This window comes from Hippoglossus hippoglossus, chromosome 12 (genome assembly GCF_009819705.1).
Source record: "Hippoglossus hippoglossus isolate fHipHip1 chromosome 12, fHipHip1.pri, whole genome shotgun sequence".
In the NCBI taxonomy this organism is placed as follows: Eukaryota; Metazoa; Chordata; class Actinopteri; order Pleuronectiformes; family Pleuronectidae; genus Hippoglossus; species Hippoglossus hippoglossus.
This window is the reverse complement of record NC_047162.1, coordinates 13,626,502-13,638,063: the sequence shown is the minus strand read 5'-3', so window position 1 is coordinate 13,638,063 and position 11,562 is coordinate 13,626,502. Positions and strand designations below refer to the sequence as shown.

Here is an 11,562-nt window from a genome sequence, read left to right as displayed (position 1 = left end):
GGATGTTGCAAATGACTTGAGAAACCAACTAAATATTAAAGGAGATATTACATCACAAAAAAAACCATTTCACACTAAAGAGCTTAATACAGATTTTCTGGTTTGATTTTTTTCAACTTAAATGATGTCAAACGAACGAACTGATATACTTAGATATACTTATATAATTAGAAATTAGCCCCAGCACAGACTTACATACAGTATATACTTGACAATGAATTGCACTAAGGTTTTAAGTTGACTTATTTTGCAGCGAGGAAGTTTAAGCCAATGTTTGCCATTGCTTTAATTTGAAATATGGATCATACAGATAGTCATTAAAATAAATGAATAAAAATAAAGGGTTTCTATAACAAAAAATGGAAATCTACATGTGTCCAGGAAACATGAGCTCAGCACATCCTCCTGGTTCTTGCATGAAATACGATATTCCACCCTCTTGTGGCAGACTTTTGTAAGTACATGTATTCAGATGATGAAAGAATGTGCAAAATCTCACTTTTATTAACATTTAAAAAGTTGCTTTACACTTATCACATCCTATCTTTATAAAGTCTGAATATACAATTGTATCGCTCAAAAACAGAGAGAGGGGCCTTTGGTAGAAACGACATTCCACTTTGGTGACACGTTGTTCATAAAGTTACGCGACTCGTCTGTCGACCACGTCAGAAAAGCTCAATAAATAAATTAAGACAAATGCAGGAGGAGTAACATACGCACACCGACAGACTAATGAACACGTGAAATCAGATCAGCGTAAATGCAAATACATGAATGTACTCGGTGGCTGTAATTTCAGTCACTTGCATTACACGCCACCGAGTGTCAACACATTCCTGGATCGAAGAGGATCCAAGTGATGCTACGACAAGGTTATTATAGGCTGCGTTTCAAGATGGCTTCATGAGACAGCTGCTACGATACATGTGGGGTAGTTCATACTTTTTAAAAAGAAGATGCAGCAATGACTTGATATCAAAAATACACATTATTTAAAAAGCTTAGATTGTACAAATGCAAACATTCAATGAGTTGGTTTCATAAACTAAATACTTCCTGCATATAGTCTGTACCAATGACACAGTCACATGAAGCCAATGGGATAAATTCAATAGGATCAATCAGTCTACATTTGCATTGGACCGTCCCAAATAGAAGATATGGACAAATGGACAAATGGATAAACAGACAGAAAAGACATCATAGCGATGACCGTATCCGACTTTGGTCCAGACTTGCCAGAGGTTGTGAACAGTGCAGCATCTGGAGCCTCAGTCTTGTGAAACCGCTTCTCCTGTTTTAAAAGCTCTGTAATTAGTGTTATGAACATGCATCATCACAAACACACAGGCACACATTCAAGTAAAAATGCTATTCTTAGCCATACGACTGTTTAAACTCTCAGAATATTAAAAATGGATCTTCTGAGTAAAGTAAAAAATATCTAAAGGGCGGATTGTTCGAGGAAAATCTGTTGTGCAAGTTCAAGCATCTGATTTGCTGAGATGCAAACACCCATTGTTATAGAATAATCCTCCTGTGCCGTACACTTGCTTACACGCTTTGAAAAAGTCAAAGTCCAGGTGAAATGACACAGAGCGTGTCGGTGGTGTGACAGAGAGTCGACTCCAAATAAAGTCTGGGTGTAGCTCCTTCCTCCGGGCATCTGTCCCTCTGACCTCTTGACCTCGACTTTCTGCACAGCTACGTCAGCTCCGCACTAGAGTTCATCCTTGTAGGCAGCTGACAGCATCTCGGGAGCCGCCGCCGCCCCTTTCAGGGTCTTGTGGGAGCCCCTCCAATCTGTGCGTACAGAGTCATCGTCCCACAGCGTGGACGTCTCTGTGTCGCTCACCCAGTCGGGATCCCCGGCGTAGTGGCACGGCTGGACCACCAGGGGGCGTGTACTGAAGGCTTGTAGGTTTCTGTTGGCGAAATTGGACTTGTAGACCTTACTGTGGAGAGAAAACAGTGGTTAGAGATCACATGGATTTCATTTGAGGCTATAAATCCTAATAACAGTTTGAAAAATTGCATCAGAGATTTTCTATTCGTGCACCTCTTACAATTGTTCCCACAATTCACTGTTAATCCTTAATATTTCTGTTATTTTGAACCTAATTTAAAATACATGCGTTTGGCTGTTTTTCGGTTACTTTAAGCGTGAAGGACGACAGCAGGACTGATGTGTGGTGTGCAGTCGCCGTCGTGCATTCTTAGAGGACCAGTCAAGCATATTGAATTAGAATCACAGAGGTGAGAGAGGGGGAAAGAGACAGAGAATAGAGAGAGTGGCTTGGCTTCAGGCCAGTTTTCCACACAAGATGAAGAATGCCGTCACTGCCAAACACTCCGGTCTGCAGGGGCTCCATTTCATCTCTTACAGTCTGCAAGCCACTCGACCCCTGTAGGTCCATTTCATCTCTTACAGTCTGCAGGCCCCTTGGCCCCTGCAGGTCCATTTCATCTCTTACAGTCTGCAAGCCACTCAACCCCTGCAGGTCCATTTCATCTCTTACAGTCTGCAGGCCCCTCAGCCCCTGCAGGTCCATTTCATCTCTTACAGTCTGCAGACCCCTCAGCCCCTGCAGATCCATTTCATCTCTTACAGTCTGCAGACCCCTCAGCCCCTGCAGGTCCATTTCATCTCTTACAGTCTGCAGACCCCTCAGCACCTGCAGGTCCATTTCATCTCTTACAGTCTGCAGGCCCCTTGGCCCCTGCAGGTCCATTTCATCTCTTACATTCTGCAGGCCCCTTGGCCCCTGCAGGTCCATTTCATCTCTTACAGTCTGCAGGCCCCTTGGCCCCTGCAGGTCCATTTCATCTCTTACAGTCTGTAGGCCCCTTGGCCCCTGCAGGTCCATTTCATCTCTTACAGTCTGCAAGCCACTCAACCCCTGCAGGTCCATTTCATCTCTTACAGTCTGCAAGCCACTCAACCCCTGCAGGTCCATTTCATCTCTTACAGTCTGCAGGCCCCTCAGCCCCTGCAGGTCCATTTCATCTCTTACAGTCTGCAGACCCCTCAGCCCCTGCAGATCCATTTCATCTCTTACAGTCTGCAGACCCCTCAGCCCCTGCAGGTCCATTTCATCTCTTACAGTCTGCAGACCCCTCAGCCCCTGCAGGTCCATTTCATCTCTTACAGTCTGCAGGCCCCTCAGCCCCTGCAGGTCCATTTCATCTCTTACAGTCTGCAGACCCCTCAGCACCTGCAGATCCATTTCATCTCTTACAGTCTGCAGGCCCCTCAGCCCCTGCAGATCCATTTCATCTCTTACAGTCTGCAGGCCCCTTGGCCCCTGCAGGTCCATTTCATCTCTTACATTCTGCAGGCCCCTTGGCCCCTGCAGGTCCATTTCATCTCTTACATTCTGCAGGCCCCTTGGCCCCTGCAGGTCCATTTCATCTCTTACATTCTGCAGGGCCCTCAGCCAAGGGTCAATTTCATCTCTTACAGTCTGCAGGGCCCTCAGCCAAGGGTCAATTTCATCTCTTACAGTCTGCAGCACCTCATATGTGTCTCTCTTACTCTGCTCCATCATCACTGTGGCATGATGGGAAAAGACTGAGACTCTCAGAATCGCTTTAACATGCAGCTGTTAGATTAAAAAACAATTTGGCACAATGTCTTTATGATGAACTAGGAACAAAAGATAAACACAGATTACATGTGGAACCATCTGGGTGAGGATTCATGAGACAAGGGCAAAAACTATGTAGAAAGAAAGTGGGACTGTTGGAAGGAGCTAAATGCTGTTGCTAACAACATTGTATTGTTGTTCACAAAATGTGCATAAAAGAAAAGAGACAAGATGGAGAATAGATTCCACGCAGAGAAAATGTGCAGAGTAGTGTCCGAAAGCATTTTTTTCATTTTCCCGATGAGCTCACTATGTAGTGCTCTATGTAGTTATCACTATATAGTGAAGTAAGGAATAGTGGATGAGTGGGTGATTTGGAACACAGCATTTGTCTCTGCAGTAGTGATCAGGGGGGTGGAGCCGCAGTAGCATGGTCCTGCCAATACACACGCTCAACCAATGACGAATCAGTTCCATGGAGGAGGCGGGGTTTATGAACTATACTGCAGCTAGATACCAGGCGGTGATAAAGCAGCAGTGATAAAGCAGCAGTGATAAAGGCTTCACTTTTGAGGAGCTGTCATGTCGTCCTTCAAAGTTTTAGACAAATCAAAATTTGACCTGATGTTGGTGTTTAAGTTATTCAAATTCACGAAGATGGGGACATGCGTGTATGGACCAAATTCTTTTCAGAATCCATCCAATAGACACGCAACAAGCATGGCTAAAAATACCCCAAAACAATTTTTTTACTTTCAGCACAAGTCTGCCACAAACACATCTGAATCCCGTCTGTCTGGCAACCACACTGTGGTTAACAAAAGTTAACTTCCACATGGCCAAGTCCAGACAATCACTCACAGAGAGAGATGCAGCCAAGAAACCTGCATATCATAAAAAGAAAAATGTTCTGAAAGAATAGAGATGTGTTTAGAAATGTGGTTTCTTTGTCTATCTTGAAGTGCTGCATAATAAACTGACAGGAATAGAGATTATGACCGTCCTCTCAAGGAAACCACAGACTTCACTATAGCTCTTTAATCTATTCCTCAATAAAAGGTTAAATATATAGCATGTATACAAATTTAGGCAGCTATAGGGAAAGTTTGCAGGAGTTCTGTTTTTAACTTTATATGTCTGGGGGCAGAGGGCGGCTGAGAGAGACAAGGTTTACCACTGAACAACATGAGTTACTAAAACAAGATAAGAAAAGGTAAGAGGTGTGCATGCATCAGTACAAGAAACGAGCCGGTTTCTGCCAGTGGCCTCAGAGCTGTTTTCATACGTACTTGGGATGCTTGTCATACATGATGGGGAGGAACTCATCCACGGGCAGCATCTTGGAAAGCGGTTCAGCGTTGATCAGTTTCTGGGCTCCTTGCAGGGAGATGGCATAAGACAGGGTCCAGTACGAGTAGCCGGCGTACACCAGGTTATGGACGTTCTCCACCTCCTTCTCGCTCCCAGGATTCACCTGCTTCCTGCCAAAGTATCTGCAGCAGAGAGACGGAGGGTAAAGAAGAAGGAGAAGGAATGAAGATCTTTTTTTTGCAGCATTTGTTCTGTACATGTGTCGTGACTACTTTCAGAATGTTATGGAAACAGAAATACACACAAACAACAAGCTGGCGCACTTCCCGCTTCCTGCTGATAGTTTCAAAACACTTTCATCATGTCTGAAGTTTATTTCCATGCTCTTTCAAGTCTAACTCAGAGAAACTGAGAAACAAATACATGCCTGAACTTGTTTAGCCCCTGAGACTGTTTAAGTTTATTTTAACACACAGTGTGTATTTTTCTGCCACTAAGAAAAACAGGAGATGGAGTTTAACGTCTTCATCACCATGGCGTTCATTGCACTCAGCTTCTCCCGATTTGGATCCCCTCAGCATTTGTCCTTTTTAATTAGGGTCGAATTATCCACTGAAGTCTCCTACTCTACATAACAAAAGGACCATGTGACCTAAACCAGTTAAAACACTGAATAAAACGGTTACACTTTAAAATCCGCTGTTCCTCGGACGCTGTTTGGTCGACACGTGACGTCCCGGGAGAGCTGCTTGTTTCTCTGATAACTTAAGATCAGGATGTCCAATGACTGAAAACCCTCATCCAGATAGAGTTAAAAACGACTGAGATCCACCCCCCCAAAAAGGTAAAAGCGTGGCAAAACTGTATAAATATAAGTAGTACACAAGTACACAACTCAGCTAAATATTTAGACCTTTAAATAAGCTCTGAGTGATTTGTTTTGCATCTCTGGACTTTTCTTCTGACTTCTGCGGATACTGTATTCACATAACCTTATATTATCCATCCTTCAACAGGGGAATAAAGGACGTCTTACATGATGTCCCAGTCCAGTTCCACCTGCTTCAACTCCTCCAACAGTCTGAGGACCCGTCGCTTGAAGTTGGCCTGGAAACGGACATCGTCTTCCAAGACCAGCGCTTTGTCCATCTGCTCGTCCACCATCTGAGATGAGCGGAGAAAAAAACACATCACGTCCAAACGTCAGGATCCAAATTAGCAAATATACTCAAATTAAATTGCATATCATCTATCTGGTAAAATCTTAGTATTGGTTCTTTAAATTAAACTTATTTAAACTTAAAAATGTCATGGATCGCAATGAATGCCATAAAAAAAACAATCTATCTCCCCGTATAATCTTAATACACCCTATCCCGACCACAGAATCCAATTATTTGTCCCATTCATTTTATTATTCCCTACACACAGCTGTCAGTCATGTCCATAAAGACCCCCATGTGAACCATGTGTGTCCCCTCACCTCCTTCCAGATGAAGTAGTGGCTGAGGAAGCAGCCCACCTCTCCTTTGGTCAGGGTGCGTCCGGAGAACGGGTCGTAGTAGCCCGGTAGCAGGTCAACACCCAGGATCTTAATATCACTGCTGTTCAGTGCACTGCATACACACACATACACAAGATGTTATATCAATCATGGTGGAAGGACAAATGATCCATGAACCTACAGGAAAACCAATATTCCTGTGGTGAATTTTCTTTTTTCCGCCATTTTCTCTCAGTATCTGCTTTGATTTTTCTCTTTTTCCTTCGTGGAAACACTTGAAACACACTTTCCACCGAAGCCAATTCCGCGTCATCACTGTATTTAGTGCTGCACTTACTTTCCATCCACAGCATCCACCACCTTGACGTCGATCTCCAGCTCGTTCAGCGAGAACAGCATCCGGTCTCTGCGGTCCTGACGGCGCCGCAGATTTATCAGATATATCTGAGACGAGGAGGACAAATGTTAATCCACTGTTCATGCTGTTCTTTTATAAACTCCACTCATCCAGGGACAACTTTTCACTTCCCCTTCTATCAGCATCCTCACACTGGATGGAGCTCAAACTCCTCACATGCTCACATCATTACTCAGTCGTGAGTAAAAAATATCTTTTACCTCATCAAAGCCCATGAGGTCTCTCTGTTTGGGGAACACGTGGACAAAGCGAGACGTTTTCATGGGAGGACCATCAACTATTTGACAAAGAGGGGGCATGAGTTAGAATACAAGAACGTAAAATCTAAACTATAATAAAGCTAAAGCGACACAAGATAAACATGTGGAAACAAAACAAGGATTAGTTGCTTGTATATCTGATTTCAGTCTGTGTCTTAGTTTATTTTTTTACCCTCTGTCTGTTTATAAATATGAAAAAGCAGTGAATTCAGTCTGTTCTTACTCATGGACTCCAGGTGCACGTGGACAAAGTTGAGGCGATCATCCTCCAGGGTGTGGTGAGGTTTGGCCGGGACGTTCAGATAGCCGTAGCGCTCCTTGTTGCACAGGTACATCTGTATCTCTGAGGAGCAACACAGACAAAATGAATGAAAAAGACGAGACATTAACTGTGTAAAATCCTTGTTTTCCCCTTTGGACACATTTAACAGTATGAAAGTTAAATAGCAGTAGCGAACCTTCAGCTCGACAGGAGAAGGCGAACACGATGATGTCGTCGTAGGGCCACGAGTAGTCCTGGTGAGGAGGGAAGAAAGCCAAGTTCTTCATGCCCTCCTTCCTTAGATCCAGCAGCGTGGTGGAGTGGACCATGGGCACCGGGAAGCAGCCCAGTCTGTGACGCTGACGGGTGGGGAAATACTCGGCTGTTCGGCGATAGTATCCCTGAATAGGTGCAGTATGATAACTTTGAATATACACGTGTGTCCATGAGTCCAACCTTTTTCCTCAATCTTTACTTTCCGATGGGTTGACACTGACCTGCGGAGTGATGCCGCACCAGTAGTTGGAGTAGGCTCCCTGAGAGTCCAACATGGGAGCGATGACCGACTTGTTCTCTGCGATCATCAGGTTGAGTGTTTCTGGGTTGGTGAGGATATTGTCAGTGTCAGCGTACTGACAGGGAGACGCAAGGAGACGGAGGAAACAGAAGAAACAGGAGAGAGATTGTGTATTACAGCAGCAAAGGAGGAAACAAATCCAATGAAGGAAGATACTGTCTATACTGTACGATATGAATTATGAATTATTCCATAATGTACCAGGATGTAGTCGGCCCAGCGCTTCCGGGCAAAGTTCAGTGCCGCCTGCTTCAGCTTCATCACGTACTCGTATCTGCTGTTGGGCCAGTGCTTAGGACCCAGCTCTCCTGCATAGGACCTGAGACACAGACACAACACAATATATGTATATACACATACGAAATAAGAGTCTTATCCACCACTTATTACAGCACAAATTGTATTCACCCATTTACACAGCACTTTCCAACGCAGGACTTTTTTCTATCACACAATATTCATTCTGTCAGCACATCCCTCAAGGGCAATTTCTTCCCCAAGGAAATTTCAGGGATCAAACCACCAACCTTTTGATTTGTTCTTTTCTCATAATTTTAAACTTAGCCTAGAGGTTTTCTGAACCTTTACTGAATCTCCACTTTTCAACACAGTCTTTAAAAACTGAGACATAAATACCAAAAACACTAACAGTATATATCAATATGGGTATAAAGTCTATTTGGTGGGTCATACTTCATGATAAACACGACATGTACAACAAAAGTTCTGTAACTGAGCAGATATTGTGGAGTCCAGACTTTATCATTGACTTGCAAACACAAATTATTCCCCCCAATGGCCTCCTGGGCTCAGACAGGTGTCCGCACAGACAGACGCGTCCGGACAAGCAGCAGCGCGCCGCATCATTCCTCATTATGCGAAGACAAAACCGAGCGACTCCACCGGGGCTGATAGCTGAACTACAGAGTGCGAGGCTATCAAAGTGTCAGCTAATAAATATCCGCCGTGCATGTAGGATAAAAAGCCTGAATGAGCAAGAAGGAAGCTTCAAGTACAGCTCTGAGCTTCACCATTAGCAAGGGGCTTAATTTATTTCATTACTATCTGTATGACACTTGAGGGAATCTTTCATTACAGTCCTGGTGAAATAAAAGAGAGGCACCAGGCGTGTTACTTTCTCTTCCTTCATATTAATGCATTTGTGTCTTTTGCTGGTTCTGCACGTGATCACTATTAAAGCAGATCGGTATTGTAAGTAAAGTTCAATTCATAAATACTCACGTGGGCTGATCCATGGGTCTCCACTCGACATAATGGTAAAACTTCTGCGTGTATGTGAGCCACTCTTTCAACATGGCTGTGGTGTTGTCGGTGTTGTGATCCGTGGCCGCCCTGAGGAGACAGAGAGCAGATGGTTAAAACAAACAAACACGGGTGTGAGATGCTTTAACTGCCGGTGTGACGGAGGGGATGGGGACAGGACTGCAACAGATCTTTAACATGTATGGAGTAGTTTCACCTCATATGACAACAAGAAAGAGAAATATAAAGAGAAATAAACCGGTAGATGATACAGAGCCATGAAACAATACTGGGATTTTGCCATAATGTTTGTTGTGTGGTATTCTAAGCCTTGAATGTCAATTTAAGTCATTTAGCAGAATGTCTCTTTGTTAAAAAAAACGTTTGCGAAAGCGTATACATCCTATAAAGCGTAAATCCTATATGCACACACTGCTATGAACATATCACCTACAGAAGCATTATCACATTTAAGAGTAATCATGTTACCACATCATGGATCATTTCAAGTGATACAGTTCATGTTTTGACAAATCAAACCTTAACAATAATAATAATGATCACTAATAAATGTTTTTTTTATAAAGCGCTTCTCATACATATAATGCAGCTCAAAGTGCTTTTGAAAACTCAATTAAAATAGGATCAGATGAATAAATAAAATAAAGTCAAAGATATATACAAAACAATAAGACGTGCAAAGTTGTTGTAAGAATAAACACAAAGTAATTAAAAGACCAGAAAAGCAAATCCACAAACAGTAAAAAAAGAAATAACACATTAAACAGAATCAAATCAGCATGAGCATAAATAAACTTGGTGAAACAATCTGGTACAACAAGGCTCTGGATCTGAGGGAAAGCCAGAGTACGAGGAGTGTTTCAGAGTTTCAGGGTCAGTTCCATAGTTTTGGGGGCTTTGTTTTTTTGGGGATTCACAAGCAGAGCTGGATTTAAATGATGGACACTCCATGACACAGTATCTCCAGGGATGTAAACAACAGGAGGACCATTCAGTTTGAGGGTTCTGATCTTGATTTGGAGCTGGAACAACCTTTGCAGAACACAAACCCATGCAACCCACAGAAGGAAGTGAATGTGGCAGAGAGAGAGAGGGGGAGAGAGAAAGGCAGCCTGGACTGAGAGAGAGGCACAGAGGGGGAGAAGAAAGGAGGAGGAGGGGGAGAAGAAGGAGAAGAAGGAAGGCTGCTGCTTTCAAAGACTCATTTAAATGCCGTTGACCTTTTGAACGGCTGCTGCAGAGGGATTAAAAAAAGGCAGGGGGACACGGAAACCAACCCACCACACGGTGATGCGCTCCTTGGGGTAGTTGAGTCTGTCCAGGGCTCCGAGGTAGAAGGGCAGCGAGTGAGCGGCGTTGCGGGCGATGATCGCGATCACCACGGTGGGAGGCTGCACCTTCGACTCCTCCGGATACTTTTCCTCGGAGAAGTAGGAGTCGGCCTGGAGGAGCAGGGCCGCTAAAGCCAGCAGGAGCAGGGTCATGGTGGCGGAGGCGCTCGGGACTCTCACGGCGGCTCCGCACTGGACGCGTCAGCAGCGGCGGTCCCAGGAAGAAGAGGGAGAGAAGTCTGGGCTTTACCCAAAAAAGAAAATCTCAACTCCACCTTCTTACTGTGCGAAGCCACTCGGGTTCTCACGAAGTTACACGAAGTCAACCGGCAGAGGTTCACTCACAACTTCCGCTTCACGCCCCAAGGCCCCAGAAAAAGTTTTCATCCAAAGATAAAAGTGTATGAGACTGTTCATAAAACCTCTGAGACACTGGAGACACGTCCTGCAGAGGAAAGACACGTTTATACACTCAGCAAACCACATACAGATTATTATTATTATTATTATTATTATTATTATTATTATTATTATTATTATTATTATTATCATCATTGTGCTTTCATCGGCCTTCTTTTCTTCCTGAAATAAATTCAACTTCAAAAAAATTAAGTAAGGCACATATGTTTTTTAAGCTAAAAATAGATCTCTAGATCGATTCAAGATTCAAACATCTTTATATTATTATTATTAATAATATTAGTATTGGGAGTAGTAGTAGTAGTAATACCAATAGTTGTAATGGTAGTATCATGATGATGATGATGATAATGTTATTATTATAATGATAACATTATTTTTATTACTTCATTTCTATTCAGTTTTTTCCTGAAAAAAATGAATACAAATTTGCACATATGTTTTAGTCTGAAAAATTACTGAAGATCTTTACTCCTTGTGTAAGATTCAAGATTCAAATATCTATATATTATTTGTAGTAGTAGTAGAAGTAGTTGTTGTACTAGTAGTAGTTGTAGCAATATTATTAATGGTAGCATCATGATTGTTATTGTTATTATTATATA

General features: G+C 43.1%; 1 protein-coding gene across 1 annotated transcript; it reads right to left on the bottom strand.

Annotated features, from left to right (window-relative positions):
- Positions 1-264: 264 nt before the first annotated feature.
- Positions 265-10,886, bottom strand: cercam (cerebral endothelial cell adhesion molecule). Its single transcript, XM_034602548.1, has 12 exons — positions 10,488-10,886; positions 9,165-9,275; positions 8,124-8,241; positions 7,843-7,977; positions 7,542-7,746; positions 7,307-7,426; positions 7,024-7,100; positions 6,743-6,849; positions 6,385-6,517; positions 5,938-6,065; positions 4,880-5,083; positions 265-1,958 (listed from the first exon to the last, which is right to left on the bottom strand). The coding sequence occupies exons 1-12, from the start codon at positions 10,688-10,690 to the stop codon at positions 1,724-1,726; spliced, it is 1,776 nt and encodes a 591-aa protein (XP_034458439.1). The 5' UTR covers positions 10,691-10,886; the 3' UTR covers positions 265-1,723.
- Positions 10,887-11,562: the final 676 nt, after the last annotated feature.

Bases quoted from the DNA above. Each gene is read 5' to 3' on its own strand.
- cercam (XM_034602548.1), bottom strand. From the start codon at position 10,690: ATGACCCTGCTCCTGCTGGCTTTAGCGGCCCTGCTCCTCCAGGCCGAC. The intron at 7,427-7,541 runs GTTCGCTACTGC...GTTGCTCCTCAG, and splicing joins CTTCTCCTGTCGAGCTGAAG to AGATACAGATGTACCTGTGC. The intron at 7,101-7,306 runs GTAAGAACAGAC...TTTGTCAAATAG, and splicing joins CGTGCACCTGGAGTCCATGA to TTGATGGTCCTCCCATGAAA.